Source organism: Mauremys mutica, chromosome 6 (genome assembly GCF_020497125.1).
Source record: "Mauremys mutica isolate MM-2020 ecotype Southern chromosome 6, ASM2049712v1, whole genome shotgun sequence".
NCBI lineage: Eukaryota > Metazoa > Chordata > Testudines > Geoemydidae > Mauremys > Mauremys mutica.
In genome coordinates this window covers 32763929-32785755 of record NC_059077.1, presented here as the reverse complement: position 1 = coordinate 32785755, position 21827 = coordinate 32763929, and the positions used below count along the sequence as shown (strand labels likewise).

Genomic DNA, 21827 nt, shown 5'->3' with positions numbered 1-21827 from the left:
CCCCCCAGACGTTTGGCATACAGTGAAATGTGGGGAGGAGGGAAGGGAGGAAGAAAGAGCCCAACGTAACATTGGATTAACGACAGCGCGTGGCTTTCAGCTCCGTAGCTGCAGGCTCGGCAGAGTCAGCTTCCTAGCGCCTGCAGCCGGGATCGCTGCTGCTGCCGAGCGAGCCTCAGCCCCGCAACTCTGCTGTTCAGCTCCAGCGAACGCGCCCCCGGCTGCGGTGGGGCGGCAAGCAGGCTGGGAGGGGGGCAGGGCAGCTCCGCCAAGCCCCGCTTCTTTGCCCGCCATCCGCGGCAGCAGAGGGACCCCCGCGAGCCTTGGCGCTGCTGCCAGCAGCTCCGCCCCGCTGCAGACAATGCGGAGGCTCGAGCCGCCCAGCCACCGCGGGCCCGGGAGCAGGAGCCTCCAGGGAGGGAGCGGGCAGGCCCCGCCGCTTGCCCGCGTTCCGCGCCCCAGCGTTCCAAAGGAGGGAATCCCCCTTCAGTCACAGAGCCGGGCGGCCAATCAGCTGCCAGGGCAGGGGATTCCCGCTTTGCCTGCCGCGCGTGCGGTCTGTTTAAATGGCACGCCGGCCCCTCTGGGAGATCTCATCAGGGCCAGGCAGGGCGGGGAGGAGCTGGGGAGGCAAGGGGTGGACAGGGGATAAGGGGGCTCCTACAGGGCAGAGTGTAGGGCAGGCAGAAGGCGCGGGAGAGCTAAGAGGCTCATAGGGAGTATAAATAAGAAGGGTGGCTCTTAGGGGCATCTAGCCCATCACTCTCTCCTTGAAGAGAGGCAAAAAGACAGATTGGCTCAGGACACTGGTGTCTCAAAAGTGAGTGGTGTTTATTCGCCTGGGTGCACATACGTTAATATAGCTACATTATAAATAAGTACTTTTTAAGGTAGATAATCGTGGCAGGAGCTTATCTTCAGAGATGGAGTGGAAATTAGAAAGATCTGCTTCTAGGAAGGTCAAGACAGATGAAGACATGTTGTGGGTAAATGTCATTCATTTTTCTTTTTATTCTAACTCACCAGTGCTTTGCTGGAGTAAAGTGATTTATCTTCTCACAGTTACACAGTACAATAATTGTGGAACAAGTCATAAAGATCATACTTTTTCCTAACTCAGGCAGAACTCATGAAGTCAGCTGAGAGTTTTAGCTTAGCAAGAATGTAGAAAAGGACCTCCAGAGTTCAATAATTTTGCTACAAGAGGGGGAAGGACTGCAGGATTTGATCTTCCACAAACATCTGGTTTCATGTGACCAGTGATTTAGACTGGGGATAAAAGTTGTTGTTGCTCAGATGACACCTGAACATGCAATAGCATTGTTTGCACTTCTGTATTTTTTTAAGGAGAAAGTAATGAAAACACTTGGGAAAGACCTTACACAGATGAGAAAACAAAGTTTACAGAAGTTCACTAAGGTAAGTACATATACAAAAAATCTGTTTTGTATATTTTTAGGGGCAGGGAGGAAAGGACAGAAAAAGTAGAAAATCTATATAATTCTGAACACAAAAATAAAGTTTTAAGAGATTTTTTTCCTGTATTATTAGAGTCACTACAAATGAAGTTCATTTAAATGCATAATGTGAAACCATAGAAAAATCTACATAAGCCATGCTAGTGGCAAAGTGGCAGTGGTATAATGAAAACTTCAGAAGTAGATCCTGGGATTCTATCTTCATAGGGTTATGGGAACTGATTACTGAATACAAGCTACTTGATCTGGTTGAAGTGGGTGCAGGCCTGTGGGGAGATGCCTGTCCATGCAGCATCACAAGCCAGCTGGCACATACTTGTGTTGTTGCATGGTAAGGAATAGAAGAAACAATGAAGAGTGAAAACATAGTGGATAGATGTAAACTTATAGTTTACTTTATGTGTTAATCACCAACAGTGTGCTTGGCAATTTACAAGATGCAAAATACAGACAGCCCTTACCTCAAAAGCTTACAATGTAAATCTGGTGAGTCACTTTAGTAGAATCCTAAGTGAGATTCAGTTAGGGATGGAGGTAATGTAAAGGGAGACTCCTAGACTGGAAATTTTAGAGCAGAAGATAAGCAGGGTGCATTAAAGACAGAACATAGTACAGAAGTGTAGTCACTGACATGCAAGTATATTACATAACTGTTAACATTCATACACACAATACTGTTGGGAAGGCACAGTGCTAGACTAAACATGTTGAACAATAGCTAAGCTATAGAAAGTTGTCTGTGGGGCACAGCAAATGGCCAAGAAGCACTGATGGAGCACAAGGATGTGACAGTTTGGCAGTGCATTGCTAGCTGGCTGTTGAGAACTTGATATAGGAACAGTTGCTAGCTGCACTCCACGTTGTTGCAGTCAAAAGCATCTTGGAAGTCATGGAAACGTCAGCCTCTTGTGGACTGTGATGGGAATCAGATCCATATTAACCAACTCATTCAAATGGCGGATGCCTAGCTGTGGCAACTGGACAAGTCATTGTTTATATAGGTGGTTTTTTTTTGATAATTCAGGAGTACTGCAAGATAGAATTCCCTTTGAGTGGCATAGGAGCCCGGTTTTGAAAAGCAAAGCGAGAGGACCACAATCTGTCTTTATTTACATCCATGCAACCTCTTTGGTTCTGCCTTCAGTAACATTCATACAGATCACTACTCATACGAGTCCTAAGATCCAAAGTTATACACTGTGAACTTGAAGGTGATTTTTTACCAGCAACATCAATTTTGCTCATTATGGTTCTGATACAAAGGCCCATTGAAGTCAATGGGACTACTCACATGCTTTAAGTTAGCCACATGCTTAATTGCCTTGCTCAATCAGGGCATGAGCTAGAATGGCTACCAAAAAATGGCAGAATTTGACTTGATTCTGATTTAAATTACACCAGTGTTAATCCAGGGTAATTCCAGTTAAATCCAGTAAAACTGGTATGAATGAAAAGCGAATCTAGTCTAACTCTTTCTGAAGTTTTGGCTGACAATTTAGGGCCTGATTCAGATCTCACTTTACACTGCTTTACACTATTGTAACTCCACTGACTTCCTTGGAATTAGTCTGTATTTCCAGTAGTGTAACTAAGATCAGAATCATGCCCTTGATATTTATTGCATCTAAGTATTTACATTTTGCGTTGAAATACATATTGAGTTAATTTTGAAAGAGGTTAGTAACACTGAAATTAGATGGAAAATGGAGTGATTACTCAAATGGATCTTTAACTTTTCCATCACTCCACTTTGCAAAGTTCCTGTTACGAATAAAATTCAGTCACACCATCTTTAGAAAGGAAATATGTTGCCTTGCTTAGACTCCCTGTGTCTGGTAGGCAGTGTACTGTTAGCTGGCTGCTTTGTGTGAATCTAGCAGTCTCTACTACACTGTCACCTGCTGCAGGGCCAGCTCCCTGTTATTTTAATGAGATGAACTAGGAAGGCATCAGAACATCAGCTTGTGAGAACATTGGTGGTAACTGTATGTGTGTGCTAGGAAGGCAGTGTATTGTTAGCTGGTTGAAAATCTGACACCAGCTAGCTTACATCTGCTATCTTATTGCACATACTATGATCATCCAACTGCAGCACAACTTATTTTACATGGTGCATCTTGTAGGCCCTTTTTATTTTCTGTGTAAACGGTATAATAAAACAATAGTGAAACCTAGTATTTACTGTTATTGCTGTTTCACACACTCCTGTTATCTAAAGTACAAAGGGAAAACTTTTGTTTAGCTCTTATAATGTTTTTTAATTTTGATCAGCACTTAGAGACCAATATGATTGGAGGCCTTATAAATACTTAAGTCAGATAGACAGATAATAGAATTCAAACCATATCAAACAATCACAAATTAACTGACAGATTTTTTTTTTAGCAGGACAAGCGATGACTTTCCTAAATTCTTTTCTTTGAAATTTTCTTACTGCTTTATATAGAATGTGTCAATCCATTAATAAAATAACATTAGGGAAAATTTACATTTTTTTCAATGAGCAATTAAAAGCTGATAGAGTTTAAAAACTGACAAACCCAAAGGTGTTCAATCAAATGTCCTACCAAATACCCCCAAATTATATTTTAGTGTCATAATGACATTTCCACTATTGTACTGGTGTGGGGGTGAGGGGGCGGGCGGGGGATGATGACAGTGTCTTGAAAATGATTCCCGTCTTCTCCAAGTGCCTTCATATTTGTCAGCATCTTTGTGGTTCTGAAGTACTAAAAATGTATGTAGTGTTTCTAGGTGTTCTCACCAGTTCCACAGAGAGAAGAACTCTAATCTGAATGTTATGATCCTGCATAATGAAGACCAAAGAGATTGACTTTTTCATGTTGTTAACAAATATATATAACATGCTGGCTACAATCACCCCATTGCTGCTTTGCAAGAAGTATCAGCCTCATACTGAATATTGTTTAATTTTTTCCCCTATCCATATGTTAACACCCTTGATGGGTACAATTCCATTAGGTTCTGAAAACCACTCAGTTCCCACTATCATGGGTGAGAAGGTGCTTAGAACTTTGTGGGACTGGTCGCTTTATTCTTGTGTATCATTTCTCTGTTCTCAGTGATTTTTGCAACATCTCCTAATGTAGCATTACTTGTCAATATTATTAATGTGCTGTTAACTCCTCTTCAGGATCATTAATTCAGATGTTCAGGAAAACTGGGGTTATTGTCTTCTGCAGCACACTTATTGGATGCTCCCTCAGATCAATGCACTGTCGTTTATCATTCACATTGCTAGGCACGCTGTCAGTTTTCAGTTCAAGGGAAATGGATCATAGCCAGCTAATTTAAATTAATTTTAAAAGAAATAAAGTTTGTTTATTGATAGGAGTATTTCAATATTAGCTTAAGGCATCTATCACCCTGGTGTCCAAGTGCTGGTATTCATCTGATGAAATCCATGCCTTGTATTTTTATCTAAGCAGTTCTTATTTGCAAAAAACAGACTTTCATTATATGAACTCCCAGATAAGCCGAGTAACACATATAGCCCATCTTTCTTGCAGACTCTCCAAGTGAAGACCTCCCAGTGAAACAGCATGTGTATATATGTGGAGGGCTTGCAGCATTAAGACCCATAATAGAGCTAGTTTTGTGTATGTGCTGATTAGGCAGTGTATTGTTAGTTAGCTGTTCACATACCAGCAACTAAATACACTTCCACATTAGCACATGACCTTGCATCAATGTTTAGACAAGCGGATTACAACTGGTTATTATAAGCCTCTCTCTGTAAAGATAGTGGGCCAGATCCCCAGCAGATGTAAATGTGTGTTGGCATAGCTCCATTGACTTCAGCGGTGGCTAAGCCAAATTATACCAGCAGAGTATCTGGCCTATAGATATTGTGGTTTGTGTGACATTAGGAGTTAATATGTTTGGGTCTGATCCTACAAAATTTTACTTATATGAACAATCACAATCCCTTTGACTTCAAAGGGACTACTTGCACGTGTGGTGGGTCCCATATGAAAATGTGCATTTCTTACAATATTACGTAATGTAACTTTATAAGCTTGAAACATTCAGAGAGGATATCAAAAGATTCCTAAGGAATCCAGAGACACAGTTCTGGAATTGTTTGGTTTTGCTTGACACTACTTCTGTTGGTCCTTTTGGGGTCAGAACATCCAACAGAGAGGAGGTGAGATACTACAGCTCAAGTCAGGTTGGTTGAAATATGTTTGGAAAATTTGTATTCCTGATAGCTCTTTATGAAGGAAAGGAGTCCCAGGTTAAACCACTCCCTCTGTAGATTATGGGGAAGAAATGAAGTTCTGTGGAAATGGGTAATCATTTGATTTCCAAGATATACCCAGACATCAGCGCTTAATTTGTGCCAGGGCTTGCCATAGCCCTGGTACCTCTGGGCTTGCTGCATCAGTTATGAAAGTAAAAAAATTACTTGAGCCCCGGCACCTAATTGCTTGAGCCTTGGCACCTCTTTCATTACCAAACACACTTAAAGGACTCAAGACACAAGTTTTCCTTCAGGTTTCCCATTGGAGAGCTCCTTGCTCTCCCCTGGGTCTTTTCCTCAGCCAACTCAGCAAAAAGGCCTCTGGCCCTCAGGAAGAAACCATCAGTCCACACTCCTCTCAAGTCACCCTCAGACACTGCTGAGTTTTCTCCCTTTCAAGTCCCACACCCTGCCCAGGTGTGGTAGGGTGGTACTAATTGAATAGGGCTGCCAGGCCCCATGCCTTCTGAGCCAGAAAGGAGCAGGCTGCCCTGTCACAATGTTCCTTACTGTCACTACCAGCCTGGATGGAACTACTAGTCAGACTAATGACTCTGAGGTGAATGCCCAATATGCCTATCCTTCCCAACTCCCAGCACCGTTGTGTAGATTACAAAGGATATGCAGCAGTTTGCCTCTTACATAATCTCTGTGAGATTAGTATCCATCCGCATAGCTGTGTGAATAATCAGATTTTTTTAAATTCTGGGTTGACTCCCCCCACCCCAAATTTTTTTACTTTATTTCATTTTTGGGTTTTTTAGCCTTTAAAAAAATAAATTTGAAGTAAAATTTGAAATAAAAAGTCATTTCAAATAAAAGAATTGAAACACTTTGATTTTTTCAGATTGTTTTTTGTGTGGGGGAATTCTTGATTGAAACAATTTGACACAAATGTTTTAGTCAACCCGATTATGCACTTTCTGATGAAAAACAGTTTTGTCTGGAAAATTTCGCCCAGCTCTATCCATCAGTACATGTAGTGCACACTTGAACATTTGTAAACCTACATCAGAGTGTACACAAATCCAGAATGGCATACCTAGGTGGAGACTGGGAAGTGAAAATCAAGCCCACGACATAGGAACATAGAAACTGTCATATTGGTTCAGACATGAGGTCCATCTAGTTTAGTCTCCTGTCTCTGACAGTAGTTAGTACCACTGATACATTAGAGGAAGGTACAAGAACTCCACAGTAGACAGGTATGGCCCCCACAGAGGTCTCCCCATTATGTCTAAGTGTTAGAGGTTGGTTTATACTCTAAAGCATGAGGTTTAATATCTTTTCCAAAATTATTGTTGTCATAGATTATGACAACTCTGAATATTCTTGATATCCATATAACTATCCTATGCCTTTTAAAATGTTAAATTCCTGGCCTCGGTGTCTTCCTATGGTAAGAAGCCGCACAGTTTAATCACACATTATGTGAAAAAGTATTTCCTTTTATTCATTTTGAATTTCTGGTGTTTTAATTTAAATGAACATCCCTTTGTTCTTGTGTTATGAGAAGAGAGAGAATTCCCGATCTACCTTCTCTGTATTATTCATTATTTTATATAATTTTATTATGTTCCATTTTAGTCATCTCATTTCTATGGGAAGCAATCTCTATCTTTTCAACCTTTCTTCATATGAGAGCTTTTCCAAGCACTTGCTCATTCTTGTCACTCTTCTCTGCATCTCCCCCCCCCCCCACTACTAGACTGGACATTCAGAGCTAAGGTTCCATTTAAGAAATGCCCCCAAACATGTGAAGGTTTGGAAAAGCATAATTAATGTCTCCTTCCCTTCCCATCCACATGCTATCAGGTCATGCTGCAGGCATTTCTGTCTGCTCCCCTCCCTAGCAGAAAAAATCTGATGACTGACACTAATTTTGTGACTATGTGGCCTACTTTGTATGAAATAAACAGGCACAAAAATATAATGGTTCTACAATATAATATATTTTTGATAATTCCCTGAGAATGGCAGTGAGATTAAAAAAACAGTTTGATTCAACTACAAAATTATATTAAAATAATCTTATGGCTTTCACTTAGACCCAGGAAAATTATGGAAATTCACAGTTAAGGGTTGAAGTCCCAATCCTGATTCCACTGAAGTCAATAATATAACTCCCATTGACTTCAGTGGGAACAGAATCACACCTTCTTTTCCAATCTCAACTGCACCCAATCGGACTGCACTCTGGTGCCTACATTCATAGAATCGTAGGACTGGAAGGGATCTTGAAAGATCATCGACTCCAGTCCCCTGCACTCATGGTAGGACTAAGTATTATCTAGACCATCCCTGATGGCTGTTTGTCTAACTTGCTAAGTCTTAATCTCAATTGATGGAAATTCCATACTCTCCTTAGGCAATTTATTCCAGTGCTTAACCACTCTGACATGTAGGAAGTTTTTCCTACTGTCCAACCTAAACTGCACTTGCTGCAATTTAAGCCCACTGCTTCATGTCCTATCCTCAGAGGTTAAAGTGAACAATTTTTCTCCCTCCTCCTTGTAACAACCTTTTATGTCCTTGAAAACTTATTGTGTCCCCTCAGTCTTTTCCTCTCCAGACTAAACAAACCCAATTTTTTTAATCTTCCCTCAGTCAGAGGTCATGTTTTCTAGACCTTTAATCATTTTTGTTGTTCTTCTCTGGACTTTCTTCAATTTGTCCACATCTTTCCTGAGATGTGGCACCCAGAATTGGATACAATACTTCAGTTGAGGCCTAATCAGCATAGAGTAGAACGGAAGAATTACTTCTCTTGTCTTGTTTACAGCACCTCTGCTAATACATCCCACAATGATGTTTGCTTTTTCTGCAATAGTGTTACACTGGTCACTCATATTTAGTTTGTTATCCACTATGACCCCCAGATCCCTTTCCTCAGTACTCCTTCTGAGGCAGTCATTTCACATTTTGTATGTGTGCAACTGATTGTTCCTTTCTAGGTGGAGTACTCCGTATTTGTCCTTCTTGAATTTCATCCTATTTACTGCAGACCCTTTCTCCAGTTTGTCCAGATCATTATGAAGTTTAATCCTACCCTCCAAAGCACTTGCAACCCCTCCTAGCTTAGTATCATCTGAAAACTTTATAAGTGTACTCTCTGTGCCATTATCTAAATCACTGATGAAGATATTGAACAGAACTGGACCCAGAACTGATCCCTGCGAGACCTCACTCAATATGTTCTTCCAGCTTGACTGTGAACCACTGATAACTACTTTCTGGGAACAGTTTTCCAACCAGTTATGCACCCACCTTATAGTAGCTCCATCTAGGTTGTATTTCCCTAGTTTGTTTATGAGACGGTCATGCGAGAGAGTATCATAAGCCTTACTAAAGTCAAGATATACCACATCTACCGCTTCTCCCCATCCACAAGGCTGTTACCTTGTCAGCCCTATTAGGTTGGTTTGACATGATTTGTTCTTGACAAATCCATGCTGACTTTCGCCTAAGCTGCCTTCCAAATTCTCAGTCAGTTCTTCCCTATTTGTCCAAATCAAATCTAGAACAGCCTCTCCCCTAGTAGCTTTCTTCATCTTCTGAAATAAAAAAATTGTCCCCAGTATATTCTAAGAACTTGTTGGATAATCTATGCCCACTGTATTATTTTCCCAGGTGAGAAGATTGTGATTTCCAACCTTACAGCAGAAATTGAGCTCATGCCCCAGGCAGACACTACAGTACAAAAGTATAGGGGTGTCTTGTTCTCCTGCAGCTGCTGTTGTCCCAATGAAACCTTAGGCAGACATCTTTACTGCTTGTCTCTAGTGTATGATGTAGACCCCCAAGTATTTTTGAAAGGCTTTTGGATAACTCCAGTACTGTGGACAACATCCTTCTTCTCAATGAAACAAAATGGTTTTAATATCTGAAGCTGTGTGTAGCTGCACATTAATGACTGCTGTTTACTTGTACCTACATTACATTATTTGTACTAACAGTACAAGGGCCAAATTCCTCCCTCTTGGACCAGCCTGGCACCATGTGCATTGGGGGATTCATTCCTAGTGTTTCCAGTGCTGCTCTCCCTCCAGGTTTCTGGCATCAAGAACAGCTTCACCTTCCACTTTGGCAGTTTTGGCTATGCCACTTCCCGCCCCAGCAATGCCTTCCTTTGGCCTGGGGGCTTCCCAATGAAGCCACAGCCTCCAACCAGATTCAGCTTCAAGATCCTCTCAGTTTCTCCCCTCCCCCATCGCAAATGGTGAGAAAGTGTGAATACTTTACTAACTTTGGTTTGAGAATGCCACACATAACCAGCCATCTTTATTCATCATTACACTTCAGCTCTTTCAGACGTGATATTTACTATGGCATATCTGCTCTTAGAATTATTCTAGTAATTTATCCTTTGTCTCAGACTGTAAAATCCAGCCACCAATGCCTGATGAATCCCAGCTTGTCTGCTGCTTGAGTCACAAAGTTTAGTAAGCTAAGTTTGCCTAGCTCCAAATAAAATAGGGGCTGATCTTATAATTGCTTTAGTGTTAGATTCTCCCGAATGCTCTCAGTGTGTATGACTGCACAGTGTCACAGAACATTGTGTGAAATATATCAAAATACACACATTGTAGGGTAGGAACCATTTTGTAATTCTTCTCTTTTTTAATAAACAATCTTCATAGAACTATCTATTTACAATTTTTTTTAAACTTAGTTTGTAATTTTCACAATTCATCAACCTTCCTCTGTTAATGTAGCAAAGCTGGTATTTTCAGTGGCATTCAGTTTTAACTACTGTGGTGTGATGCTTCTGGATTGATACAATGGCCCTAAAGTAATTCAGTCACAGAAGTTTCATGTTTGGCAATCAAATATAAAAAAAACCCTAACACTTGTTACAAGTAGCTGGGAAACAAAGCTCTTAGCTTGATAAATTAGTCAACTTCATATTCATACAAATCCTCTGTCTTCTTTTTTAAGCATTTTCATGTTGGTGACATTATTAACCATTGGCAGCAGTGTGAACTTACAGGGAACATTAGCAACTTTATGCCAAACTAAGGGTCTGATCCTGCAAAGTGCTGAGTGCCTTGCAACTCTCATTGACTTTATTGGCGCTCAGCATGTTGCAGGATTGGGCCCTATATTACTGCTTAAATAATTTATAATTATTCTCAGTACTGCCATTAAAACCAAAGAGAAATTAAAACACTTGATGGTCTAGCTTCTAGCATCATTTAACAGGAATGTATTAAGATTGTCTATACATGTGGTAAAATGGATTCACAGACTGAATGGCCTTTTCAGAGATCTTCTTTCTTTTTCATGATGATCTGCCTGATCAGGGATGCTACTTCTGGCCTGATGTTTTCTATTGGCTCTTCAGGTGTCCAAAATTTCACAAGTTTACCTTCTGGGTTGATGAGATACTTCCAGAAATTCCACCTAGGCTCTTTCTTTGAAGAATCTGCAGAAAAGGCATCAGATACTTTTAACGGCCTCAAATACTGCTATCCTTGAAATTGCTTAGCCACAGAGCAGCTATTCTTTAACAGTCTTTTGAAAAAAGGAAACTCCCATTCTGTGTTAAGTCTCTTGATCTGGACGTTTGGATGGTTCTATTGATCTAGGAGGGTGAAATGAAAGAATTTTCCCCTTCTCTTTGAAGCAGTGTAAGAGCCAAATACTCTCTTCTGCTTCCTGGGGAGCATGACGTGGGAGAGTGCTGCCACCTCTGTGGTTAAACCTCTTCTCCCTGCCCTACAGATGTCCCTCAGTAAGGGCTCCATAGTATTTCTAGCTCTATGGGCTGGCAGGGGGCAGGTGGGTATAGGAGATGGGGATGTTGGGGGTGACGGCTGGGTCAATTTCTGCTTGATTCTACCCACTCAGTCTCATGGGACAAAGCCTCAGCAGTTAGCCTGTCCTATGGAATTTCTGGGAGTGGGGGTTTCTGGGGACAACAGGCTGCTAAGAAACAGCTGGCAGCATGGCCCCCAAAGGCAGCAGTAGTAGAGTCCCTTGCCTTTGCCATGTCCCTGGAGACCCTCACAGATCCCGCACATTTAGTTGGTGGAGCCCCTGGCCCTTTCTTGGGGGAACTCATAGCCTGATGGAAGAATTTAAAGAAAATTGTGAGTTCACAATTGTGACTTCTATAGGGGAATAAGTCATGTAATGGAGAATAGGGTCCTACATTGATTCATTAAAAGTAGCTCGGCAGAATTTGATGGTATTTTTTATCATTTTGATAGATAATATCAATGTTTATTTTTAAGTAATTTTAATTTTTTTTTCAATTTAAATTTTCACAGTTGCACAAAACTATGGGTTTTAGGTATGTTTTTCTGATTTTTAGCAATTTACATTTTCACAGTTGTGGGAAATTAGGGTGTATGAGACAATGGGGGTGTCAGACAATATTTATTTAATGACATCAGATGGTTAGATTAAAAAAGTTAAAGCTTTATAACCGTTAAAACACAAATTGTCACATCGCATGTCAAAATATGCAGATATATAAAGTAAATATCCGTAAGTCAACTCTAATAAGTTCTTAAGCTGCACTTTTCTTACTTTACTTATCTGTAAATTTCAATGATCATCAATTGAAATATTTTTTAATCATTTGTGTGTATACTGTGAAGTCGATGTTTACTGACATTTACAGATACAAATCTAATCCTTCCAAACCTAACGAAAAGCCATTGGCCCAAGCCTGCCACTGAACCATATTCATAACTTCCACAGCCTCAATAGGAATTTTCCATGCCAAGGGATGGTGGGATATGTTCCGTGTCATGTTGACCCTTTTCTGTTTAATAACTGTATCTTGATTTAATTGTTATATCTAGGATCAAGCTGAACTGCACACAGTGCAAGTCAGAAGAGGAAGTCTTGGGGTGGTATAAACTCACCGTTGCTCTCCCCCTGATTCTGGGCTAGAATGCAGAGCTAGACTCCCAGTGTAAGTTAGAGCAGCTTGATGACTGCTCTAATTTACAGCAGCTGCAATAGCTCCCATGGTCCAAAACTACTGCTGGGGATCATTGAGATATAGCAGTGTCCTCCCCGCTTTTGCTGTTACATTGCGATGAAGGAGTGAAATGGCAGTGCTTAATTTGTGCCAGGGCTTGTCAGGTCAGAGCCCTGGCACTTTTAGGCTTGGTGGTTCATAGCCCTGGTATCTCTGGTCTTGCTGCATCAGTTATGAAAGTCAAAAAATTTCTTCAGCCCTGGGACCTAATTACTTGAGCCCCAGCACCTGTTTTATTACATACAAATTAAGCACTTCATAAGAGTCTCTGCACCCATAGGTGCCAACTTTTCCCAGCGCTGGTGGGTGCTCGCACCCCCCCACCCTGGCCCTGCCCCTGCCCCGACTCCACCCCTGCCCCGCCCCTTTTCCAACCTCTTCCCCAAAGTCCCTGCTCCAATTCCACTCCCTTCCTGCTCCTATTGGACTCCTTCCCCAAATCCCGCCCCAGCCCCGTCTCTTCCCTGAGCATGCCACGTTCCCCCTCCTCCCAGCGCTTGTCGCCACGAAACAGCTGTTTTGCGGCAGGAAGCACTGGGAACTAGGGGGAAAAAGCAGCATGCGGCACGCTCAGGGGAGGAGGTGAAGGTGAGCTGGGGTGGAGGGGCGGGGCAGGGAGCTGCCGGTGGGTGCAGAGCACCCACCAATTTTTCCCCATGGGTACTCCAGCCCCGGAGCACCCATGGAGTTGGTGCTTATGTCTGTACCATCTCTATGCTGCTGGAGGATCCTCCTTACACTAGGACAATTGCTCTGGGGCTGGATATGCTAGCTGTATGGTCAGAATCAGCTGGTGGTGTAGTGCAAAACTGTCCCAATGTGGCTGAATTTGACCTAGAAAGTATTAAATGTATAAGAGAGTGAAAATATCATCCCCTTTGGGCAGAAGCTGCACAGTAAATTCCTTGAGGCAGGGGGCTGCAGGAAGGGAAAGGATGACTTTCATAAAATACTTTCAAAATATACAAATAGAAAATAAAGTGATGTTTTGTCTATGTCAAACAAGGTATTATGCATTTTAGAACTGAAAGAGTGAATGTGGTATCTCTCTCCATCCATGGGTATGGATAAGTATTTATTTAATATAGCGAATGGGGCATAGTCCGCACTAATTACACCATCTGTAATGTAACTGAAGTCAAACGCTCCCCTTGTCTTCATGATCATAATGCATGAGCATATCTGTGGGGATATTAGGATTGAAGGGAGTATAAATTAATGCAGAATTTGATTCATTGTTTTTAGTTAGGTGAAAAGAAAACGTTTGAAATTCAGACTGGTGAAAAGATTTACGAAATCTGCAGTATCTTGTTGTTTTGCTAGTGATATGGCAAGTGATTTTTGACCCTTATCTCCTTTAAAAGTACATAGCTGGCCCCCATCACCAAAGCAGCTGAGCACCGCATGCTCATGGCACCCTGTGAGGCTGGGAAGCATCACTGTCTCTGTTTCCCAGATGAGGAACTGAGGGTAAGTGACTTACTCAAAGTCACAGAGGAAAGCTGTGGCAGAGCATAGACTTGAACGTTCTCTCTCCCAAGTTATGGCCTAGTTCCCTAACAACTGGACCATCCTTCCTCTATTATACAGAAATTCAATAGGAACCAAAGACCTGATCCAAAGCACATCGAAGTCAGTGGAAGTCTTTCAATTGGCTTCATTGAGCTTTGATTTAAGCCCTAAGTACATACAGCCTCATTCCAATTTGTGAGAATACAGGGCCCATCCCTACAAACCCCTACTCATGTGAGTAAGTTGCAGTGGCTTCTCATGTGAATGAGGCATAGTTGTGTGAATAGGTTTTGTAGATTGGATCCCAAAATTCACAAAATGAGTTAATGTAAACCAGTGATTATTTCCCACTGTTCATGCACAACTTGCATCTAAGTCAATAAGATATACAGGTCTGGTAAGAGGGGAATTTGCTGATCTACATGTTTGTATTAACTGTTGAAATATTAAGAAAGATAAGACAATAATGGTGATACTTCTGTATTAAATTCTCTCAGAATGGTTAATATAGTTATTTCAACAACTTTTCAAATACAATATTTTTGTAATGATAATAAAAATAGACAACAACAGGTAAATCAAGCCATTACATGTTTGCTTTAAAAATAATATTGTAAAGAGCAGGTAACATTTTGGAGAAGAGGAACCTCATATAAATTTGAAAAGATTTGGTTTAATGTTTTAGAAACCTTTGACTAATTCCTAGCAGATGGAAACTGAGATGTCTCTGTCCCTGTTCCTTCTCCTCCCTCCCCTCCCATTCCTTTACCTTTCTGTTCTTCTGCCATTTTTTCTGTTCTCCCCTTATGTTTTGGGGAAAAAATCAGTACAATATAAATGAAAAAAAATTGCAATTCTATGCAGCATCATATATAATAGGCAAATATTTACCTATCAGAAATTTAAATGCAGGTTCTGTTTCAGATCCCAGAATCTTAATTTTGTGGAAAATAGGGAAAGTTGCTCCATAGTTTCCCTTGGCAAAAGATTCTATTTCCTGGCTTGAGCTAGGCTCCAATTCTCCAAACTGATTGCACGGGAAGGCCAGCACAGTGAAGTGGGACGGACCAAACTCTCTGTGTAATTCCTGCAGCGCGATGTAATTTTTGTCTGTGTGCTGGCAGTAACTGGCCACGTTTACAACCAAAGTCGCCTTCAGAGAAATAGAAGGTGGAACATTTAGAAAGAAACCGCAAGTTCCTAAATTACTTCAAGTCTTAAAGATATAACTTCCAATAGCATAATCTTTCCTGTTTGAATACTATCTGTAACCATTAGAACATAATCTCATCAGATATAGTAAGAATATCAGAAGCTGAAATCAGTATTCTTTAAAAGACATTCTTTTAATAAAAATCATTAGACCCTTGAAAAGGATACAGTGTTTTTTAATTACAGTTTTGTTTTAAAAGCACACATGCAAAGTCAGACATTTAAGGTTTGTGCATAATAAATAGTCTTACATTATATATTTTAGATCAACCTCTAAAATATAATTGCAATATGCTGACATTCTTAGCTACTGTGATTAAAATATATTTGTTGCATTGTTAGAGCATTTCAGTTATAACAAATCATATTAAATGACCATTTTACATTATTTAGTATCACTAAATTGAATATAGCAAGTTAAAATTCATCTGTACTGCTAGCTTAGCACTAAATACTGAAGGAACAGGGAATTTTAGAAAACATCTTTATCTCCCCATAATGCTACAGTGTTTTTACCATATATAAATTGAGTATATCCGTTGCCCTCTAAAGATTTAGTAACAAAGAAATAGTGCTTTGAAGATGCAACTTACTTTGCCTCTGTACTTCTCCAGAGAAACGGTCCTCCCTCTGGAATCCTTCACTTCAAAAGAATAAAAATCTTTGATTTTAGGTTTTAAGAATTTGAGCTGCAACAGACAGAGCATTACTGTACACAAAACCATCGACAGGAAAACAGCAAACACCCTGGCTTTGGGCACTGAATATTTTAAAGGATAAGTTGTGAGAGGCTCCATTTTGGAGAATTTTGAGGGAAGTCTCAGCAGGCCTGGAATGTGAGGAGGAGCTGAAACATGAAACCTGCATCTGCCTTACACAGACCATTGTAGCTGCTCATTTTGTCCCAAACTTAGGAGAAATGTTTCAGGGTTTGAAAGCTGCTGCTGGTTCCCCCATACATAAGCCAGTAAGAAACACTGGTTTGATAATATGCATAAATGTCTCTCAGTGAGATAGAGATAAATTAAAACTCAGTGCCAATTACATTAAAAAAATAGTTCCACTTAACTGACCCACACAAATAGACTCAGAGATCATGTTCTCTTGTAATTGACATCAATGTTACACCCATATAACACCACTGACTTCAAGGGAGGTAGGGCCTGATCCAAAGCCCATTGAAATCAATGGAAACACTTTGGGTCTGTTGTGCAAATGCCTGTGCTCTAAGTTGTCCAAGGTAACAAAAGTTTAACTCAGTTTGTTACATAAAATTGTTCATAAAATTCAGCAAAAGTGAAAGACCAAATTAGTCCACACAAAAATGGTCTATTTACTCCACTCCAGGACTGCGTTAAGACTGTCACTGGAAAAAAATGGAGAATAGAACTGGAAATTAATAGACCCAAATTGGTGTGTTGAAAATTAGGCCTAATTGGCAAACAAAATAATAAGGGGATTGGCTGTTCTGCCCACCACTTCCTTTTGGGGTCCTTAAAAAGAGACTTTGGTGGGAGGTGGGGAGGATCAAAATGGTAGAGAGAGGTGAACCAGAAGAAGTGAGATTTACCATCATGGCTTCCACTTCCATCTTCTGGGATTCCAGAATCTACCACAACACTGTTGGACCTTCGCTGTCCTGATCCTGAGAGATGTCCTGGCCAGACTGAGCCAGAAAGAGTGACCCAGATGACATGACTGGCTCTGGCTAAATTCCAGATGACACCTAGCATGTGAGACTTGGTTTCCTGCTGTCTTACCTTATTTATTCTCTTTCCTATCTCTCTTCCATTTCTCTTGTTTTATAAGAATCTGTTTTCACCAGCCAAGACTGCATCTTTTGCAGCACTGCTGGGAGACCATGACCAGCTAGGCAGCTAAAAGCAATTTATTAAACAGCTGGATGCTAAAGGTAATAATTGGAGATATACCAATCTCCTAGAGCTGGAAGGGACCTTGAAAGGTCATCAAGTCCAGCCCCCTGCCTTCACTAGCAGGACCAATTTTTGCCCCACATCCCTAAGTGGCCCCCTCAAGGATTGAACTCACAACCCTGGGTTTAGCAGGCCACTGCTCAAACCACTGAGCTATCCCTCCCACCTGGTACAAGTTTGCCAGGTTTTGGAGTGGCTGATAAGACCATGTGCTGAGCCCATGTTTCTTTAGCAATGAGGTTGCAGGTGAATGTCAGCACTAGAGACAGAAGCTGAATTTTCTATCTTAGCTGTTCTCTTCTCTTCCCTTTGGTACGTGTTTGACTTATTTTGTCTTCAAGGAAATGAGACTGTACTTTTAACAACAAGTCCAGTCATCTCAATTTCTTTTCATTTCACCAAAAAAGGCTAGTTATTACCATCATTAATACCATCTAAAAACTGTCATACTGAAGGATTTCCAGATAAAACTCTAAAGGGAAATGGAATGAGGGATATAGTTAAAATCCTTAATTAATATTTTACATTTCAAGTGCTTTAACTGTTTTTTTTTCTTTTCTGTATGTTTAGTGAAAAGTTAAAAAGATTTTGAATGATGTGTATGTCATGGAACTAAGCAGTGTCTGTACCTAAGCCCCTGAACAATGTTCAACTGTTTAGTGTTGTACAGTGACAGGGTCAGAGTAACATCTTTTACTCTCTGAGCCCATTTAGTCCATTGAATTTGACACAATAGGTCCCAATGAGCTTTGGGTCCTATTGACTTCAATGAGCTTTGGGTCAGGACATTAATCTGGATTTACCTTTGAGAGAAAGTCAAGCTCAAACCATTTTTTTGGGGTGGGCATGGTGCGTGGAAAGCTGGCACAGAAGATGGGCATAGTTTTGCTACTGTGTATCTGGCTTCTAATTCTGACTGAGGACTGGAGAGGAAGAAGGGAAGTTGCTGGAGGGTTGGAATCCCAGATATAGGCAGGTTAATTCCAGGGGAGCTTCTCAAGAAAAATGTGAAGATGCTCTACAAGTATTTTAATGACACAATTCTGAAACCCTCCCACTCTGCCTTTGTTGTATTTTTTTTTAAATAAGTCTTCCTCTGTGTCATTCTGGATCACACCTGCCAATCCCCAATACCTGAATTGACATTTTTGAAGGCATCACTATGTACCTGTGGCAAAAGTTGCACTTACTGGATTTTTTCTCTTTTCTTTTCCCTTATTGTGTTGGTTTTCCTCTTCTTTGGTTTTTATCCTTCATCACTTCTGACCTCATGTCCCCCAACATTGCCTCTTCTTCTTTCTCTCTGTTCTTTCGTCTCCTTATTTTCTTTCTTCTTTCCACACTCCCATTTTCAGCCTTCTCTAAACTATCATTTGTCTTTCACTTCATTCCAGCTTCCAATTTCCCCTTATTCCCCTCCCCTCCCAGTCCTTAAATTCCATTCAAGAATTATTCCTTTCTTGGTAATTTCTTGCCTCTCCATCAGTCGATCTCTCTGACTTACACAAAAAACTTGCTACATCACCTGCTCAATATGCTACATCTGTATTGCGAAGGAGTGATCAGAATGGAGTGCAGTGTTTCAAGAATGAAATCCTGGCCCCATTGAAGGCAATGGGAGTTATATAAGGATTTCATCCCAAATGAGGGCATACTTTGGATTTAGATAATAGCATAATACTGTTTCCAGTATTTTCTATCATATTCTTTATACAGCTACACATTTTGTTTGCTGTTTTTGACCGCCACTACACAATGAACATGTTTACTTCAAGCTGTCGAGATGACCTGAGGTCTTTTCATGAAAGGTTACAATCTCCTTTGCATTTGTCAGCACTGATTTTCTGCTCATTCACTTTGCTTGATTAGTTTAACAGAAAGATTGAGAGCAAACATTAAATAAAATCAGATATTTGTGTGTGTGGCTCCTCTTAGAGTGTGGTAAGTGGAGCTTTGGAGTGCTGTCTGGGATCAGGTATTCCAGCAGCATGTGTGGAGAAGGGGTCATATGCGTCATTGAAAACAAACAAAAAAACAATCAAAAGGAAACATATAAAACCAATATTGACGTAAGAAAAGTTTGAATTTGTCTTTAAAGTCTGGGAAATCCATGCAGGAGTTTAGCCTTCCTGGGGTTTGGCTTGCATTGATTACTGTTATTACTATTATAGCTAAAATCTTCTAAAGCTCTCTAAAATGCAGAAAATCACATCTGAAATTTCAGAAAATTTCTGGGGGAGGAGCTCTAGATTCTCCCATTTAAATATTGTTGCTTCCCTATTGTCTTTCCACAGCTTCCCCATTCTTGTTTGCATAGTTGCACGCCTGAGTGTAGCCACTGAGTCTCTCAAAGTTTTCTGCTTCTAGTATAGTGAGAGACTTTCTGGAGGAAAGATGATTTAGGGGTTACGGGTGCTAGTCCAGAACTTGGGTGACTCAGGTTTAATTCCCTGACCTATCATAGACCACCTGTGTCACTTAGCTTGTCACTTAGCTTGTTTGGGCAAGTCACTTAGCTTCAGTTCCCCATCGGTGAAATGGGGGTAATAGTTTTGGCCTACTTTGGAAGGATGTTGTGATGCTAAATATGTTAATGATTGAGAGATGCTCAGCTACTATATAAGAATCTAAGGGTATGTGTACACATACAGCACTGCAGCAGCGCAGCTCCTATCAACTTTATTTGGGCTAAATTTCCATTTTTTGAAGGGTGCTTGTTTGACCTGGAAAACCTCCGTATCTTGCCATTTCACCATGCTTTTTTTCTTTTTGCTTACTGTTTCCTTTTGTTTTTAGTGCTATACATATCTTCTTTGACGCTATAGTTTCCATGCAGAGTTTAAGGATTTTAATTTCCTTATTTCAGGTACTTTGCAACTAGCATAATCACTTAAAAAATCTCCCTGCTGAAAGTTAAATGTCTGAGTGCTAGATTTTGGTACTATCTCTCCCCACAAAGGTGTTAAACTTAATTATAATGTGGTTGCTATTACTTAGTTGGTCAATGATAGTTATACCTTGAACCAACACCTGCGTACTACTTAGTACTTTGATAAGAGTAGCTGCTCCTCTTCTGTGCTCCAGAACTAGTTGATCCTGTCAAACTGTCCTGCAATGAAATGAGTAGCAACTTCAGAGCAGCCTGTTAAGAAGCAGGGCACAAACCCCAAATTAGTTGTGAGTTCCATACTTTAATTTCACAAGCCAATTATCAAGTGTAAACTCCTTAAGCACTATAAGAGCCTTAACATGTCACAGACAATCTCCTTGGGTACTCTCTAGTTTGCACGCAGGTAAGCTTTGTGGTAGATGATCTCTTCCACCAAACATCACAACAATATTCAAATTACTCCCAGTCCCAAAGGACCAGTCATTTATCCCAGGTCAGTAGTATTTTAGATCTCACACCAAAGACAATACTTGTAGCCAATCCTATAATAATCTACCTAAAGATTTATTAACTAGGGAAACAAAATAAGAGAGTTATTCACAAGATTAAAGCAGATAAAATACACACACTCAAATGAGTTACAGTCATAAGTTTCAAAAGGTAGTAGCTTCTATAGTAAGCAAGCTTTATATGTCCCTTAGGGCTAACCCAGCTAAACACTGGGGATCTCTTGCTTATGCCTAGAAAACCTTGGTCTCGAGAGTCCAAGCAACATAGACATACAGTTTCTTCTAGCCAGGGATTTTTATTTCTTTTCCCTCTTCTCTGAGCTGCCACTTCAGCTGATGGGAGGAATTTATTTGAACTTATCCTTTTCATGAGCGGGGAGAGCAACCAACGAAGTCTTTTGTCCTCTGATGTTCCACAATAATTTGTCTGATGTTGATGGGCCTTCTCTGTTGGGCAGGACATCACACCTTTCATTGTAGATCAGCATTTCCCACTAATTAATATCTCACTCTGGTCTGGTGATTTAGAGTCACGGTCAGAGGCTTACAATGCAAATGCTCAAATATTACCTTACAATATGGGATACAGATGTTATAAGCATGGGTGGTGGTTATAAGAGCTTGGAGAGGCTAAGCCTCCCCAAACGGAGCAAGAAATGACGGATGTGGTGCACCCCCCTTTGGAGTCCGGCTGGTGCCTTTGGAGCACCGCTGGTGGAAGCTCCTGAGAAGTGTGGGGGACAGTGGCACCTGGACCATGGCCCTGCCCGCACTCTGCCCCGAGGCCCCACTCCCTGGCAACCTCATCCCCCATTACCCCCCTGCGCTACACCTCTTCCTCCCAAGGCCTCCTCTTGCTCTGCCTCTTCCCACTCCTGCTCTGCCTCTTCCCCCAACCCCCCTCTCCCCAGGCCTGCTGCTTGAGCCTCTCTGCCACCACCCCTGAGGCCTCCCCGCTTGCTGCTTGTGACTCTCCGCTCTCTCCCTGGAGGCCCTCCCCCAGCCTGCTGCTCACTTCTCTCCGCTCCCTCCCC

The 21827-nt window shown here is 41.1% G+C and overlaps 2 protein-coding genes across 7 annotated transcripts in view; one reads left to right on the top strand and one right to left on the bottom strand.

Moving 5' to 3' along the window:
- Positions 1-819: 819 nt before the first annotated feature.
- Positions 820-21827, top strand: part of CDC20B (cell division cycle 20B) — a 57828-nt gene continuing 36820 nt past the window's right edge. For 2 of the 5 annotated variants that reach the window (XM_045022322.1, XM_045022320.1), the window contains exons 1-2: positions 822-986; positions 1348-1419. In XM_045022322.1, coding sequence (XP_044878257.1) covers positions 924-986; positions 1348-1419 — 135 coding nt within the window. In that variant the 5' untranslated portion in view covers positions 822-923. Of the gene's footprint in view, positions 987-1347; positions 1420-21827 lie in introns of all 5 variants that reach the window. The other 3 variants (XM_045022321.1, XM_045022318.1, XM_045022317.1) reach the window with 3 other exon arrangements.
- GPX8 (glutathione peroxidase 8 (putative)) lies at positions 10000-16278 on the bottom strand. 2 transcript variants are annotated; one of them, XM_045022323.1, is made up of 3 exons: positions 16054-16278; positions 15140-15401; positions 10004-11167 (listed from the first exon to the last, which is right to left on the bottom strand). In XM_045022323.1, the coding sequence occupies exons 1-3, from the start codon at positions 16255-16257 to the stop codon at positions 11004-11006; spliced, it is 630 nt and encodes a 209-aa protein (XP_044878258.1). In that variant the 5' UTR covers positions 16258-16278; the 3' UTR covers positions 10004-11003. The 2 variants fall into 2 exon arrangements, with proteins under 2 accessions (XP_044878259.1, XP_044878258.1); XM_045022324.1 differs by lacking the exon at positions 15140-15401 and having other exon boundaries at positions 10000-11167.